An 18,002-nucleotide genomic window follows, 5' to 3' on the forward strand; every position below is an offset into this window, starting at 1 on the left:
ACAGACAGACAGACAGACAGACAAGGGTGAAAGCATAACCTCTTTCCACCTTCGGTGGCAGAGGTAGCAATAATCAGAAACCTAGCACAAGCTAATCTGAACTCAGGAAGCATGCAGCGACTGTGCATTGTAAACCACCCGAGGATTCATATTTCGTATTCTCAAAGTTTCAGGAAAGCAGGGGCCTTGTCCAAGTAATATTGCACTATTATTAAAAAAAAAACATTCTAAAGTTTTATTTCTTTTCAATTCCAGATTAAAAGATGGTTGGTTGGTTTGACTAATAGGTACACAGACAGCTTGAATGCACTTGCTTGTGGCACACACCTAATAGCTATTAAACAGGCTTCAAAAAATATAAAAAACCCAACACAAGACTGCATTACAGTGCGGTATACCATTTGGAAAAAGGAGCAGCAAAGCAATCGGTGTAGACTTTGCTTATTACAAGGTTCAAAAATGCAAAACAAGGGCACAGAGGTCTTTTATCAAATGTAGACTCGTTCACTGCTGTAGGACCACAAACCATGTGCCACATCAGCTATTGCCACATATTGATGTATCTGCCACACTCCCTCGTGTCTCGGGGTTCACACAGGCAAATCTGTAGAGGCAGCCCGGTCAATTGCACATTAAAAAGCACAAGCTCTTCTGGCTTTGTGCAGACTGACAAATCAGATCAGACTCTTCACTATGGCCCCCTGTATAATTGGACGTACTGCACTTATAGGAACAAGAACATTGCATTTTCGACATGTTAGACCAGCTCAGCGGGGAAAGGGGGGGGGGCATCCTACAAAATACATGTTTCTGGTTGTTTAGCCTTCATTAAAAACAAAGCAGATCCACAGCTCCCCCAGCCCTCAAAGTGAGCACTTCCACAACACTTCCTCGAGGTCATATATCAAATGCAAACCCCTTCACGATTGTGGGACCAGGAACCGTGTGCTTCACGAGAAAATAAGTCAATTCATCAAAATCCAAATTATGCTTGGACAAACTCTGCAAGCATCGAATAGATAGATTGTGCCGAATGTGCCAATGATCGCACATTGGGATTTGGTATATATTACTGCATTGACCTTCTCGGGTTTTGTCAATTAATATATCTTTGTGTCAAGAGCAGTGGATCATTCGACATTCCAGGATTTATGCAACAATATCGATGAGGAGCTGAGGGTTTATCATGGGGAGTCATGTGAAAGCCAGGAATGATTTTGAGTGCAAAATTGGCATAAACTCTGAAGGCTGTTTGTATCAGCAGTTTTCTGATGCACATTCCAGTATCTTCTTCCGAAAAAAAGAAACACGAAACGATGCAAAATAAATACATCTAGAAATCAGATAACATATCAAGATCAGTACCAACCTCCTGACACCGGAGAGAAGTCCTGGGAAAGCTTCTGGAACTGCCAAGTGAATGCCGGTCATCATCAGAGTTGGAGCCTGAAGCCCCATGTAAGCTTCCCTCATCACACTCAAGCTCACTCAGTTGTTCTGAGCTCCCAGCAGTTAGATTCGCCGATGAACCACAGCTCTGGCTGTCCCCGGGGCTAAGAACAAGTCATGAGCAAACGCGTTAAGATTAAACTTTGTACCATTTTGGAAATTCTATTCATCGTTTCAGTAGTCATGGAGGTGGTTGTGTACATTTCACAAGAAGGAAATTAACACAAGGAGAAAACAGGCAAATTACTGTCGTATTTCAGATGTGAACCTGTTATGTCGGCAGCAGAAGCAAATTGTTCAGATGGAAGGCAACAAATGTACCAATCCGATTTATAAATGTTCAAAATTATGATGCGTGCCTTCTGCTCAGACATTCCTTTTGTGAAAATGAAAAGCATCTATTTGTTTTAGTCTCAAAACGAAGCAAGAAAACAAGAACAATGCAGAAGCAAAAAAAAATATTTGCACTTTGAATGACAAGGTAACATTCACAGTATGCCAAATTGCTTCCAAGTTCACCGTTTGACTTAACTGGACGACGTCGGGTCCGTGCCATTTATGGCTATCAAGATCCTTCAAACTGGCAGGTTCCCCCGATTATCATGCTAATTCTCAAGCTCATTCTCGGTGTGGGTCTTCAGCATTTGGCATTTGTGGTTTTTACCTTACAATCGTCTACATATACCTTGGCATCCGCCTCCACAAACAGGCCTGCATTTGTTAATGAGATGCCAAACCCTGGCAGTGATACCACATGCAAAGCGCTGTCGCTTTGTTTTGCAACAAAGCTGCACTGCATACCTTTCCCAGGACTGAGTCGGAACCCCTTCATCAAAGCTTCACCTGCTAGAGGCTTCATAGCCTCAAGTACAGAAGAGGTGCTCTTCTGCATCCTTCATGCCAGAAATTGTTTGTTTTGAATTGGTCCACAAGTTATGGTCAAATTGGGATTGCACGATAGCTCGGAAGGGACCGGATTTGCTGTTAAGTTATTCAGCATGGGTTTCATTCCATATCTGACTACGAGATGTCGCCCTGGTGACACATCGGCAGAACGTTGCATCTTGCTGTCAAATATAATTTTTCCTTTGGACACTAAAGATCCACTGGCGTCTTTTGCAACAGTAGACCACTGCGTGCCGACACCCTGACAAAATTCAAAATTCCTGCCCCAATCTATGGACTCGATGTTCTCAATGCAGTGTCTTTACCTTAAAACAATGTGGCTTCAACCGGATACTTGAAAACATATTTGCTTATTGTGTGGAGGTCATACAAACAATCCTTTAGGGTATTAAAAGGCAGTGGGGGAGGGAGAGGGTGTGGTCATAATGGGAACAAAAATGTGCATCGCTTTGTACTTTTGCAATTTTATAACACCATGGTGGTCAATAGTAGCAAAGTGAAAACATCTTGTTTAAACTCAGAACCCGAACAGTTTTCATGCACATACCCTGCGGAAGGAAAGATTTTCAGGTCGCGTTTTAAAACTCATCTTGAGCAAAGGTCAAAGGCATTTGCAAATCATAAATGCATCTTTTAATTCACAAACATGTCAGACTTTGAACCTACTTGTTCCAGCGGTCGTTTTCAGCCTGATACAATCTTATGGTCTTGGCATGAAAAACTTGGTTTTTTTCATTAATATTACTAGTGAATACACACTGGGTCTGTATTTGCCAATCAATTGCCAATTCCACCTGGTAGTTGCATCATTACCTCAGCCGAGTTGTGCTGCTGGTGTATTTGCCAGGGTACCGACACACAACCATTTTGGAAACCCTTGATCTTTCTTGGGCAAACCATAATTGCAAGTTGGCCTCCAGAGCAAGCCACTGAGTGGGCACGCTCTGTCATGTTAAGTCTTTCATTCGGAAATCTGAACTTCTGTCAACTTACAAGGCCTTCATTCACAGCTCGATGGAGTACTGCTCTCTCATTTGGGCTGGCGCCCCAGCCCCACACCTTGCATTTTTTGATGCCGTGGAAACCAAAATCATTGGAATCTCTCATGATGAAACTGAGTCTCTGGGTCTGTTGCACATCTCAGACAGGTTGGTACCTCTGTCTTTTACCACCTCCATTTTGGTCTTGCACCTTCTGCACCTTCTGTGCTCTGTAACCCCCTTCCCCCACCCTCCAGATTTATGCAGGGTGCACACATTCTGCCAGTAACCAACTTTTGGTGAAACTCCTTAACCACATTCTCCCAAGTGAACTGGCATACAAGCAAGGGTATCCAATTAATGTGCAAAGATTAGTTTTCATCAAGTAGAGGAATACAAATTTTACATCTGAAACTACAACAGGATGTTTCAAGATGCGTTACAAACTGATCAGGGCCGCAAATGAGGCGTTTTGTTTAGAGTTGGCATTTAATTAGCACCAGATTCACATGATTAGTAAAGGGATTTTACAGTGGGATCGAGCAGAGGGCTCTTAATGTTCCAATGTCTGGTGGTTCACGTGGATTCCTTCATGGGCATACGAGATCAACCACAAATTCACCACCTTCATCATGCACAACTTGGTTGTTGGTATGTGACATTGGCACAAAATCTGCCCAAGTGAAATAAACTAACAAACTGTTCTCCGTCACTGTCGCTCACATTTAAAACTGTTCCATGGCCTGAAATTCAAAGATCAACAACAACCAGGATGTGGGAACAATGACGAGAGCAATTCACAATCAATACCTGAACAATACCCACGAGGCCTGAAGGGTTCCAATTCGACTCAAAATGAACCCACAAGGCATGGACAGTTTGATTTTTCTACTTAAAATGCGATCCAAGGAAACGGAGGCAGAGGAAAAGGCAATTTCATCCATTCTGACTGCGTCCTATCAATCCTATCTATTCAAATAACGGTTCATAAACTATAAGTAATGAACAAACTTACATCTTTAATTCACAGTGAGACATAATTTCCTGAATTTACTTTTAATATCCATATTCCATTATGTTTAACATCCACATTCACATTTCATCTGCACCTCGAGTAAACGTAGCTACTAGGGTGCCAGCCCAAAGGTGTAGCACGGAAAAGATGTCTTTTAAGCCAAACGCACAGCTGGATCAACAAGCATTCTGAAGATTGGAGTACTCCTTGGTGCAGCACTCCCTGCTGGCTCTTTTAATCCACTTTAATCTAACTATCTCCCAAAAGATTGGGGCCGAGCAGGCAACAAAAAGGGCAACACGGCTGTCGTAAATTGGAGCGGCCTGGAAAGTTATTTTTATTTAACCGCCACAATTATTTCCACTTTCTTGCGGTGTTGACGAGGGAACGTTTTTGGCCTAAGTCTTTTATGAATTGGTTGTCCAGGCCTGATGTTTGACCAAGTAGCTTAGAGTATGAATTTGGAACTGGGTTCGGGTGCCCAGGACAACTGATACTCTTCGAAAAGGACAACGTGGGATCTTTGAGGTTCCCCAACTAATGCCGGCAGACGGGACGCCCAGTTTAACGGCAATCCGAGGGACGGCACACATGATGATGTCTCATCCTGCATGTGAAACACTGGGATGACAGTTTATAGCTGAGTCGAGACTGAAAACACAGGAGAGACAGCTCAGAGAGGCGAGTGTGCATACCTACAGGCGATCCTGCCAACCCTAATGTCATTCACATCCCTCCTCTAGTAAAGATAAAATAAAAATTTCATTGGCAGTTCCTTAACCCGAGGCAAAGTGAAAACCACATGAAGAAAACTGGACAGCTTCTCAAGTGGCACCACCACAGGCAAGGCAAATCCCATCATTATGTTTTACAACAAAATGGACCTTTCAGAGGAAGATGTAGTGAAACAATATAGAATAGAAGTGGGTCACAAAACTACACTCAGTTATTCCAAGAAACCACACATTAGTGGGTCAAGTCACAAAGAATGTCAACATCATGTATATCAGGGATATTGCACTGCGAGAATAAAATCAGATCACCATTCGAATGCCACAGAAACCTGCCAAGGCTCCGTTACAAATCAATCAAACTGCAAGAAGTAGATGAGCTAGGTTTACATGACGTGCACATTTCCTCAGAAACGGCAGCAAGTTTGAAATGAAAGACTAAAAACAAACAAACACAAAAGAAGCAAAAAAAACAGGAAGTGTGCTTAAAAGTTAAACCAACAAGATCACCAATTGCACAATGGTCGCGACTTCATCTCGATTTGAACTCGCAACCTCGGAGATGGCGCTCCAAAGTCAACACCAGGATGCCGCCAGTATGAATGCAAGCATATTCGCATAGTGTTCCAAATTAAAAAAAAAATCATTATGCTTCCCAAAACCTTTTACATCCCAATTAATGCAACCTTTCACCCACAGCACTTTGGAAAGCAAGCTGCGGCCATTTAAAGCTACGGGCTGTGTGAATCAAACTGGTATTCAGATTAGTGTCGGTGCCTTTTTCCAAATCCAAGGTACTTTTGATCGCCAACAATTGTTCATCGCAGGAGTTTTGATATTCATAAAGAATGTGATAAGAAAATAGCAGCCAGGAAGTCTATGCCTTGGGTAATGTGCTTTACGACACGAACGGACTCCATGCACGATGGAGATCGATAATTATTTTGCTTGAGCAGAAGGACTGACTTGTTAGAGAACAAACGATCTCTCATGTCAACTGCACTAAAAAAAAATTGACAGACAGACTTGGGCTAAAAGGTTTTGGTGTGGTTTGCTCGAGTTTGTGATTGGGCTGGAGCTGCCACATGGATCGGTGGAATCCTTTCCACCCCGTTGAACCCATTTACAGGATCATGAATCACCTGAGAAAGATAGGTGGCACTCCGTGCTCGTCAACTGGTATCAGTGATTTTGACAGTGGTTGGTGTGGATAACAAAATGGATCACATTACAAAACTCGCATGCAAGTCAGTGTTGCACCCTCCTGTGACTAGTAAAGGCTAAAGACAAGGATGAAAGAGGATGGGGATAGCCTGCCATATAAAAGCCTCATGTAAACCCTGTAAGCATTCACGCCAAGGCTAGGAGAATCAGAGCAACACCCAAACGGCTACCGATAAATAAGCTATGGTTATGGTATGGCAAACAATTGTCGTCGTTTATTGAACTTTACATTAATATCTGAGAAAGCAGTCAACTCTCGTCATTGGAAGTCCCTGATTGGCTGCCAGACAGATGTACCATTTGCTTCACAAACAATCAGGGAAGCTCAAAGCAAGGTATTGCTAACTCTGCATAAATTGATGAGAAACTTACCAAAATTACATTTGCCTATTAATGGGACATTTTTGTCCAAGCAAAAAAATGAGATGTGAAAAATAAATAACGAGATATAATTTGACGTGGCGACGTCGACCGATATTCTGCCGGCCACATTAAGTCTTTGCTGACTCTAACTTTGACGTAAAACCTCAAGACCATTTGATTTCAATATCTAATCTGCGCATATACATCATGGTACAGGTACTTAGTTCAGTTAAAATCCCTTAGTCAATGGTATTACATAAACAGGAGTTTTAACGTGACCTCTGACCCATGACCTTTTAGTAACAAATAATCTATCATGGATGGATGCATTGACAGAGGTTTATACATACTTGTACAAAGATTGATTAAAATCCCTTCCGCTGGTCTTAAGTATCAATTCCACCTGACATGAGCTCTGATCTTTGACGCCAAAATTTAATCAGTTCATCCTTGCTTCCTAATATATATTTAGACCAAGTTTGGTCAAAATCCCATCACTGGTTCACAAGTTAGCCCTGGTAACAGAATTTTCAACCTCCCAGAACATCTGACCTTTGGCTTTTTGACCCAAAAATCTTCGCAGTTCATCTTTACATCGTCATACATATTTGTACCAAGTTTAACTTGGATCCCTTCAGCCATTCTTAAGTTATCGTGGGAACAAAAACCTACAATGGATGTATGGACTGAAAACCCAAAGCATTCCCCGGCGATTTAGGCACAGAGGCATACAAATAATCAGAAAAGTACTAATTCTCAGTTGTAAGGGCATAATATATTGTTACGGTTGTGGAAATTCACAGAACACCATACAGGTTTCCCAGAGATCAGTTATGTCGATAAGTGTGTGTTCAGATTAGATTTCCCCACCGATGTCTAAAGGGGTTTATTCGTGTAACCGGGCTGTGATCTTTGAGGAAGTATTATTCTTTTGCTATCTTTATTTTGGAACAGCCGCATCTCAACAACCACAACCGCATCTCGACAACCACGCCATCCCCACCACAGCGCCAGCCACGACATCTCCTCATCATCTCCTCAACAACATCTCCACAAATGAACAACATCGCCTCACCTTCATCTCCATTGCGCCACCATCTTTTCGCCAGCCACGGCGAATACCAACGAACAGCATCTCCGCGACAGACGCGGGGACTCCCTCGTTGGGGCGGGAGCCGATGATTTCCACAACGTCCGCTCTCTCTGCGTTTGGCGACGAGATTGGATCAAAACACCAAAAGGGGCGGAGCCAGCGGGGGGTGAAAGGTTGAAGGTGGAAGATCAAACTCACCCCCCGGACTCCATAAAAGGGCGCGCTGGAACGCCAAGCCAGCAGTCTGTCTGGGTTCAAAGTCTGTTTGGAGTCGAGCTGGAGAGCGCCAAGGTTCGAGTCCAGTGGAGGGCAGTCGGGGTGGTTGGAGTGCAGCCAAGCCTGCAGTACCGTGCCGAACTGTTGGTCGGTGGAGGCAGCCGGAGAGAAGTCGCCAGCCGGCCCTGAAACGGTCCGAGCAAAGCTGAGGAGTGGGTGGGCTCTTAAAAGAGCATCAACTCTTAAAAGAGCAAGGCCCTTTCATTCCTCTGAGGCGTCGTCGGATAGGCCTGATCAACCAGGCCGCACGGCAAGGCCGGACTAACTGAGTTGCGGTTACACCAGCTACCGTGTTGATGGAACATTGAGGGTGGCAGGTAACCAGCACGGTCTCACGGAGCTCTTTCGGTCTCCACAGCTCCGCGAACATTAAAGGCCTACGGGTCCTGTTCTTCCCCTTTCCTTTCCTGGGGTTTTCTTTGTATGAAAGTTGTGACACTGTGTCCGCTAAGTAGAATTGTGGTCAAGTGATTGTGTACATAATAAATAGATATGGCTGCAGGTCTTTTGTTTGCTCATGTCTTTTCCCTACCCCCATTCGTTGCATGTCAAGCAAGGAAGCAGCACACACGATTTTTAAGTCTTTGGTATGACTCGGCAGGGGTTTGAACCACCGACCTCCCAGACTCAGATCGGACATCCGAGCCATGACACTACAGAGTCTGATTAAGGTTTGTACCCCTTTACTATGGGGTGATAAGATGAATTAGATATTCTATGAGGGTCTTCCTAAAAGTTCTCAGATCACTTTCTAACTTCTTTAGTAAAAGATCTTGATTACAAATTACATGACGAGAGCGAAGTCGATGGCACGCCATCACAAATGCCCACGTTTACTTTGCAAGACAAAAAGTTCCACCAGGTTTGACCCAATATCAAATGGAGTTTAAAAAAATAATTCAACATTTTCACTCCTGTGACCCTAAGTCCTTCCACCCTGGGACATGAATCAGGGGTCAAATCCAAAAAATAAAAAAAGTTTAATATTTCATGCATCCCCAATGTTGATTTCGTATACAAATTTAATTTTAAAAAGTTTTAAAATGTGCTTGTAATCGCATTTTCTGGAACTTCACCTTTTGACCCCACCCCAAGGGGAGGGGCCAAAATGACTGCTCTCACACCTTCTTGCCATGTGGTGATAACAGCCATCAAGTTTGGTGAATTTCTGCACAACCATTTAGGAGATAACAGTAGAGACAGACAGGCAGATGGAGCTGATTACAATATACCCCGTTTTTGTCAAAAAAGCGTGGGGAGTAACAATGCCCTCTTATTGAGAGACATGTCCAGTAAATATCAATTTTCTTCCTATATTTGTGTTGTTTCAGAAATTTCAATTATGTATGCATCACCAAGGATGTAGCTTTCCAAAAGGATGGTGCAGATTTCAAATCCAGGCTTATACCTTCCAATTGTGTCAAGGTCAAACGCACAAAACGTTTCACTCACTTTTAAACTGTTCCGTCGGGGTCCGACTCCTGGCCCGATTACAAACTATCAGGTTGGTGCATTGCAGGCAAGGTGATGCATCACAATTCGCGTAGTCCTTCAGACCAGCCGTTCGGCTGGTCATCCAATCTGCTCGCGTTATATCTGGTGGACGTCAAAGCCCGTGAGGTCTTAAACAAATTACAAATTCCTGCCACCTTCAGTGGAACAGGTGGGTCTGATTGGCCTTGTAAGCCTTTGGACAAAAACTTTCACTGACCGAATCCAGAATTATTGGGAGCATTAACGTAGTAGTAGTAGTATACCAAGGTCATGGCTGTGGCAGAAAGCTCAAGTAGTCAAGGTATTCGAATTACCAATAAATTTATGTTGATGCACAAGAATGCACTCTTAATTCAACAAGCTAAGAGAAAGAGATTTTGTTTCCACTTTGAAGGATAAAACAGACTGCAGGCCCAGAGTGTTGAGGACACTTCAGGAGGAAGGATTTGTGTGCTGGGATCGCAGACATCGGTTGACCGCTGAATGGAGTACATTGGCCGATAATACATAGAATGATGCATTGTGGATATACATTTGTCAATGGTATTCTGCTCATTATGTGGTAGGGCTGATTCAACTCCTGGGATGACCCTCGTTTTGCATCATATAAGAGACATTTGGTCTCACCAAGCAATTTTTGTGATGCATTTACAATGGATTATTATTGTTTGTAAAACTATAATTCCTCAAGAAGCAATGCTGAGATTTGAAAAAAAAAAAAAAAATAAAAACGAATAACAACTTTTCCCACACCAAATGAAAAGGTTCCATTTTGAACAGAACCAAAAGAAATGACCCTTTCCCCCCTTTAAAAAACAAAAAAAAACAAGTAGCACCAATCCCCACAAAAGCAGCAATTTCCAGGCCATATATGAAAGAGGCTAAAGAACAGGAAATAAAATTACAAATCAAATACATCCGACACGAGTGAAGAGCAATCGATATATTGATATGGTGTAAGCAGGTGGGGGGGTCAAGGGGGGGTGAAGGAAATGAAAACATCCTGAGCTCTCAAACCCAAATAGCAGGGATTGGTTCACAGCAAAAGAGTTGACATTATCGATTGCATTTCAGAGAGCAGTTGTGGAGGGGGCGGGAGAGACCTGAAAATTAAGGAACACAGCAAATCTTCACAGTCGCAATCAAGAAAAATTACCGTTTGAGGACAAAAAAAAAAGAAGAAAAAAAAATGGATGGCAAATGCTTTACAGAGCAACTCTGCAGAGATGGAAGAAGGAACATGTTGTACTTCTGGACAACAATAAGCAGCATTGTTGATGGCCATAGTGATTGCAAGGTAAAGGGTAAACCCATGTATGGCATTGCATGATAGTAGGCCCTCACCTGCTATCTTGAGGGTCCAGTCGATTGGACGTCTCGTGCGGTCCGGTGTGTTGGGGATAGGCACGGGTCTGGTGCATGGTATACTGGTGGACTGAGGCATTGGGCTGTGAGGTGGTATGGTATGGTGGAGGAATGCTGCTGGTTTCACTGCGGTAGTCACTGTCACGATCGTCCACAGCACTGTCTGGATCTTCATAAGCTGAGACGACAGATGGATCACTTCAAGTTCAACCCCCTCCCCCCCCCCAAAAAACAAACAAACAAACGTGATAACAGTAGCAGGCTCACAGGTCAACTTGTAAATGTATTAACCACAACCAAAATAACTCCTGATGACTACTGAAACAAAAAGTCTTCAACGTTTCAACCTCTGAGGTATTTGAGCATGCACCAAATCAACCCTTAGGGTTTGTGGGGTTATATCATTCCCCCTTCGCACTTTCATAAAACTCTACAAAGGTCAAGAATCTATACAGATTATTGTTCCATTTCAGGAAGATCACCTGAGGTTAATAACTATGACAACTACCAACACTACTACTACTACTACTACTACTACTACTACTACTACTACTACTACTACTACTACTACTACTACTACTACTACCACAATCGCCCTAAATACTCCCACCTTCTTGTGAGGTCAGATGGGAGGAAAGTTTGGCCGAAGTCTTTCATGAACCGGATGGTAAGGCCTGAGGTTTGAATGAAGGTAGCTGGAATTTGTTCAATGTGCTGGCGATGACTCGCCTTGGTTTTACGAAAGACAGTGTGGGATCTCGAATATCCACCAATTAATGCCCGCACACCGAACACCGGGCTTAACATAAATCTGGGGGAAAGCGCACTTTGCGCTGCAACACCTTGTCTGCAAACGACCAATCGCACAGTTTGTAGTCGGCTCAAGGATCAACCTTACACATAAAAGATCAAAGGCAAGTTCTTGGTGTTGTACAATTAGTGTCGTTTACAACATCTATGAATTGTTAATATAATTCTATATTACAGTTCAATTCATGATTAGATTTGTGATGAACAAGTGAAATTTTTTTTTGGTGTGTGTGTGTGTGTTGTGTGTGTGTGTTGTTGGTTGTCATCTTCATAATACGGGTGGAACGGAGAAGATGGAACGAAGGTGAAGGTGGAACGGTGGAACGGAGCCCTCCCAGGTCTCTAAGTATCCGCCTCCATTTCGGAAAGGGGTCACGATTCATGGACCAAGGTGTGAAGTTTTGTTCCCAAAGTTTTGTTCTGAGAGCTCTCTTCAGATCATCACTGAGCCCCGGACGGCTTCCAACTGCAGTTTGTTTGTAGTAATATTCCCAGGGATGGTTTTTAAGATCTCTGTGAGGTTCTACGTCATCATTCCCATTGCTCCAATTATCACTGGAACAATGTCAGATCTCTTCAACTTCCAGAATCTTTTTCACTTCATTTTTGAGATCTTGATATTTGGTCATTTTCTTGATTTCTGTGTCGTTTCGGCCGATTTGCTTGGTACTGAAACCTCCATTAGAAAGGTCTTCTTTTTTGTACCCAAGTACTATATCTGGTCGCAATGCTTTGTTTTCTATGTTCACGTTCGATGGAATCATCACGTTGAATGTGAGCAGTACGTTGTTGTTGTCAATTATCACTTTTGGTTCATGTTTCAATGAATTTTCTGCAGGTGTGTGTGTGTGTGTGTACAAGTTGCTGTTGTTGGCTTCCATCTCCACATGTCAGTGGGTTTCAGGAGGTAGAACGGAGACCTACGAGGTCTCAAGGTACCAGATTTCAAAGTGTGTGTGTGTGTGTGTGTGTGTGTGTGTGTGTGTGTGTGTGTGTGTGTGTGTGTGTGTGTGTGCGTGTGTGTACACAAGTTCCTGTTGTTGGCTGCCATCTCCACATGTCAGTGGGTTTCAGGAGGTAGAATGGACACCTACGAGGTCCCAAGGTACCAGATTTCAAAGTATATGTATCAGTGTGTGTGTGTGTGTGTGTGTGTGTGTGTGTGTGTGTGTGTGTGTGTGTGTGTGTGTGTGTACACAAGTTCCTGTTGTTGGCTGCCATCTCCACATGTCAGTGGGTTTCAGGAGGTAGAACGGACACCTACGAGGTCTCAAGGTACCAGATTTCAAAGTGTATGTATCAATGTATGTGTGTGTGTGTGTGCTGCATTAACGACACACTGTTTTACCACATCAGCACATGGGCATTTCAATTTTGCCACGTGATACTTGGTCAAAAGTTCGGAAGTTGGGCAGTGGGCCGTACGAGTTAAGCACATCACAAGGACAACATTCGGCACGTGACCCCAACTGACCAAGACAGGGTAATTTTGTTTTACATACTTTGTGAATCACCCCATCCAAAATAGTTCCAGTTGCCTGTCCCAGTATGTGATGCATGGAAAACAAGAGGCAGGTGGAAAGGAGAGCATAGAGTTAGCAGAGAGTCAGGAACAAATGCACATGGTTAAAGTACCGGGAATTGGCGGAGAGGTAAAGATAAAATCAATCAATCCGAACTGTGAAACGCTCAAGATACACAACGTCCAGCCAAAGATAAGTGCAGGTAAATTGTTAAATCTGACCAGTAAAGAGACAGAGACACAGAGACACAGGGAGACAGGGAGACAGGGAGACAGGGAGACAGGGAGACAGGGAGAGAGGGAGAGAGACAGACAAAGAGACAGAGACAGAGACAGAGACAGAGACAGAGACAGAGACAGAGACAGAGACAGAGACAGAGACAGAGACAGAGACAGAGACAGAGACAGAGACAGAGACAGAGACAGAGACAGAGAGAGAGAGAGACAGAGAGAGAGAGAGAGAGAGAGAGAGAGAGAGAGAGAGAGAGAGAGAGAGAGAGAGAGAGAGAGAGAGAGAAAGAGAAAGAGAAAGAGAAAGAGAAAGAGAAAGAGAAAGAGAAAGAGAAAGAGAAAGAGAAAGAGAAAGAGAAAGAGAAAGAGAAAGAGACAGAGAGAGAGAGAGAGAGAGAGAGAGAGAGAGAGAGAGAGAGAGAGAGAGAGAGAGAGAGAGAGAGAGAGAGAGAGAGAGAGAGAGAGAGAGAGAGAGAGAGAGAGAGAGAGAGAGAGAGATTTAAGGAAAGAGGAAAAGGAAGAGTGAAGTTTAGTGGAATGGTGAGAAGCATCGCACACCATACATTGATGTATGATCTCACATGGAACCATGGCATGTTAAGATGAGTGTAAATGAAGTGGGAATTAAAAACGAGCGAGAGCGACACACACAAAGACACACAAAGACACACAAAGACACACAGGCTGATTAATGAGGTGAACTGCTGCCACCTAGTGCTGTTGGATGTCTTTAGTCCAATTTTCCTTGTACTGCCATCAAATCGTTTTGAAGGCCATGATTACACTTTGTGCTACAATACAAAAGCCACATTATCAATTTCCTTCAATTGATTATTATTTTTTAAACATGGGCAACAAAAGATTCCATTTTACACACGTTACACTAACTTTTTTTTGGTATATTTTGACGTTATTCTAACTATGGCCGAGATGTGGGGAAAGACAGTTCGTTTCAAGATCAAATTCCTCCCTTGACACCACTCAAAACTGAGGTTTCTAGTTCCATTTGATTCTACCAGCCTTCAAGCTAAATACAGGGGCATCAGTACAGCTCAGAGGAAAAGATAGTTCTGAGAAAAAGTTTCACTTTTAGAAATCCTCACACAAGTCCAAAGAACTAACCGATCGGTCAGAATCCCTGTGGAAATTTCAGAGGCATGGCGTGTATTCTACAGAGATGAGATGTTTGTGACAGACACGTTCAAGCAAGTGCAAATCAAGATCACCATGCTTCAAAGGAGACGTGTTATCACAAGATTCAAGAACAAAAAAAAAAAAACCAAAAGATAAAAAGCCTGCCGACTACAACAAAACGTTTACTCGTGGAATAAAATGTTCCAACGTGATTTTTTTTTTAACGCAAGAAACAGGAATCAATCCCACCAAATGCCACTCACCTTCCAATTTACTTTGTGAACAATACTCTTGAAGTTCAGTCACTCAAACTTTTGGGCCTCACCAACCAGCTTTGATCTTTCTTGGGTAAACTGCACTTCCAAGTTGGCCTCCAAAGCCAGTTACAAACTGGGCATCATCTGTTGGGCAAAGTCCTTCCTTCGCGCACCTGAGCTCTTGCCCACCTAGAAGGCCTTCATCTGCACGTTCATGGAGTACTGCATTGCCTCCTTCTATGGGCTGGCACCCCTGCCTCACACCTTGCTCAGGTTGATGCCATGGAAACCAGACCTTCAAGATCATTGGAATTTCCTGCGATGAGTCGGAGTCTCTGGGCCAATCACTTTCACATTACAGACAGATCACTTACAAGGTGCATGTGGTCTGCCATCAACCACATTCTGGTGAAACTCCCAAAAATCCAGAATCAACTCTACTCATTTGTTCCTCTCTTATTTTTTTTTTTCTCTCCTGTGGAACCAACTGCCACAGTCTCTTCAACTCATTCTTCCCTCCAGGCCTGCAAGACAGCAGTTCAACACCATCTCTGATCATCCCCAATCGAAACTATTATATTTTCTGCCCCCATTAAGCCCCTCCGAGCTCTCCTCTTTCCATTTTTTACTTCTCCCTGACAATTTTTACCTGCATCCATCTTGTTCACCCCCGTGTCCTTCCCTTGCTCTCATTCTTTCCGACACCCTTCATAAGTCCTTTACCGGTTTCACCAGAAGAGACTATAGGTTTGCTTTCCATTTGTCCCACCTGTGATTTTTCCAAGGTTTTTTTTTTCTCCCACAGCCTTTAACATATTCAACTGAAACTTGGTACATGGCTTTATTAGAAGCTACAGATCAAGTTCGAGTTTCAGGGCATTTCATCAATTTTTCACAGTTATGCCTTTTTAAACTGAGCTCCACCCCACAGTTTTACACCCACTGGCTGGACAGCTGGCCTGACTCAACCCCATTAAAATCACGTGCCGCCATTGCATGAAGCAGCATAGATCGGCAGGCCTCAAACCTTAGGTCAGGGTATTAGTCCATGGCCCAGTGCAATTGAAATGATCCCAGGTATATAACCGTGATGTATTACATATATGCACATAAGCTGCACACACACATTTATGCTTCATGTATGCACATCAGATTATTAACCCCCATTTGATTTTGGCCAAAACGGGGGCTTATGGATTTGGTCTCGATTTTCGTGTCCGTGCATGCATGTGTGTTTCCGCAACCATATCTTGGACACGTATGGACCAATTTTATTCCTACTTGGCACAAAGACAACACATGACGATACACACAAGGACATCATTTTGTTTCGCGATGCAATCAAAGATGACCGACTGGTGGCCATTTTAGTTGTAACAAAATTCAATATTGAAAACGTCCTCAACCATTTCTCGGATGTGCATTTATCGATGTTATTCAAACTTGGCACACAGATCAAGAATGATTGCTTATCTATGCACATCCTTTTGTTTTGAGATCACATGCAAGATGGCTGACTGGCAGCCATTTTGTAACTTAAATGTGTCACCAACCATTTCTCAGATATGCATGGTCCAATTTCGTCCAAACTTGGCGCAAGCACAGTACATGATGGCATACGCGTGCACCTCACATTATTTTGCAATATGATCAAAGATGGCCGACTGGTAGACTGGCAGCCATTTTGGCTGTAAATAAATATGGGTTAGCCCTTTAACGCCATACAGCAAAATTACTAAAACAATGGGGGCTATGACAGTTTAAATCTTTTTCCTTGTTTTTATGAGGGCACAAAGCCTTTTAGGCTAGGTAACGTATTGTTTTTCTTCTGTTTATGTCTATATTTATTATTATTCTGCCACGGTTTTTAGGGCTTATTCTCTTTTAAATTAATTTTCTCGGCAACCGTTAGACTGATTTACATGAAATTTTCACCGTAGTATGCGTCTTTTTTCGTCGAAATTTAAAGTAATAATTAAGACGTCATGGGTCATGTGGTACAGGTGCCATCTTTGAAAAACTGAAAAACTTTGGACATCTTTTCTGGACAAAAATTGAAACATGACTCATTGTCAAGATCTCCGCAAGGGGTACAAGTGTTGTTAACTTAACATCATCAGTGCCTTCATTATGATGTCATAATTGGAGTACAACGCTGTATCTGAAAAATTTGAAATTTGCAACTCATCTACGCAACTTACTGGAGGAAAGAAAAAATATCATGATGTCATAGCCATATTGGATTGAAAATTAAAAACTTTCAAAAATATATATCTTCTTCTCTAAAATGGCTGAACAGATTTAGGTGAAACTTTACACACGTTCCCGAAGCCATGGGTGTATAAGTTTGTTAACGAATAATTGATCGGTCAAATGGTTTGGCAGCCATATTGGATTGAAGGAAAATATTAAATAATGTTTCCTCTGGAACTGCTTCATCAATCAAAGTGAAACTTCAGAATTATGATCTAGTCGAGAAGTGGAATGTATGCTTTAAATTTCAACCTGATCGGCCACATGGTCTGGCAACCAGAATTACTTAATTGTTTGAATCTGAGAGCTTTATCTTTTTTCGGTTTGAAAAAGACTCACTTGGCTGTGCCTGGATGGGTTTGCGGGCAGAGAAGAGTCAATGAAATTGACACCGATTATTTCCCAAGGAAAAATGGGCTAACTATGGATGTAATAAATAGATTGAATGCGGTAGGTCACTCGATCCATAACTCATCAATCCCACATCGAAAAGAGATGTGTGGGGCATCGTATGACTCGGTGGAGTTCCTTTTACACTGTGAACCTGTGGTGCGAACATTTATTAGTGTTCAGGTTATTTAAACGCCAATTCAATTGATAGCGACGATGTCCCCAAGAAAAATGGTCAACTGTGTATGTAATAAATAAATGGAACATGGCCTGTTACTCGGTCCGTAACTCGTCAATCTCGTGTTGTATCAAAGCCGGACGTCTTGCTACCCGGTCATCACTGTCAGCAGTTATAAAGTGGCAGTTCCAGTCGTTTGTATTTTTTTATTTATTATTATTTTCAGCACTGAATACACCATTATAAACCACCCAAAATAAACAAATATTCATTGGGACGGGTAGGGGACGTGTACTGCAAAGCAATTCTCACTCTCATTTCTCCAAGTCTT

The 18,002-nt window shown here is 42.7% G+C and overlaps 1 protein-coding gene across 2 annotated transcripts in view; it reads right to left on the reverse strand.

Moving 5' to 3' along the window:
- UNC13B (unc-13 homolog B) overlaps positions 1-18,002 on the reverse strand; it is a 353,113-nt gene that overhangs the window by 139,519 nt on the left and 195,592 nt on the right. The window contains exons 8-10 of one of the 2 annotated variants that reach the window (XM_085846260.1): positions 13,209-13,244; positions 10,876-11,074; positions 1,370-1,553 (exon numbers count right to left, since the gene is read on the reverse strand). In XM_085846260.1, the coding sequence (XP_085702386.1) occupies positions 1,370-1,553; positions 10,876-11,074; positions 13,209-13,244 (419 nt within the window). The remainder of the gene's footprint in view (positions 1-1,369; positions 1,554-10,875; positions 11,075-13,208; positions 13,245-18,002) is intronic. The other variant, XM_085846261.1, reaches the window with a different exon arrangement.

Source organism: Eptatretus burgeri, chromosome 11, assembly GCF_056783735.1.
Source record: "Eptatretus burgeri isolate ZD-2024b chromosome 11, Ebu_testis_v1, whole genome shotgun sequence".
NCBI lineage: Eukaryota > Metazoa > Chordata > Myxini > Myxiniformes > Myxinidae > Eptatretus > Eptatretus burgeri.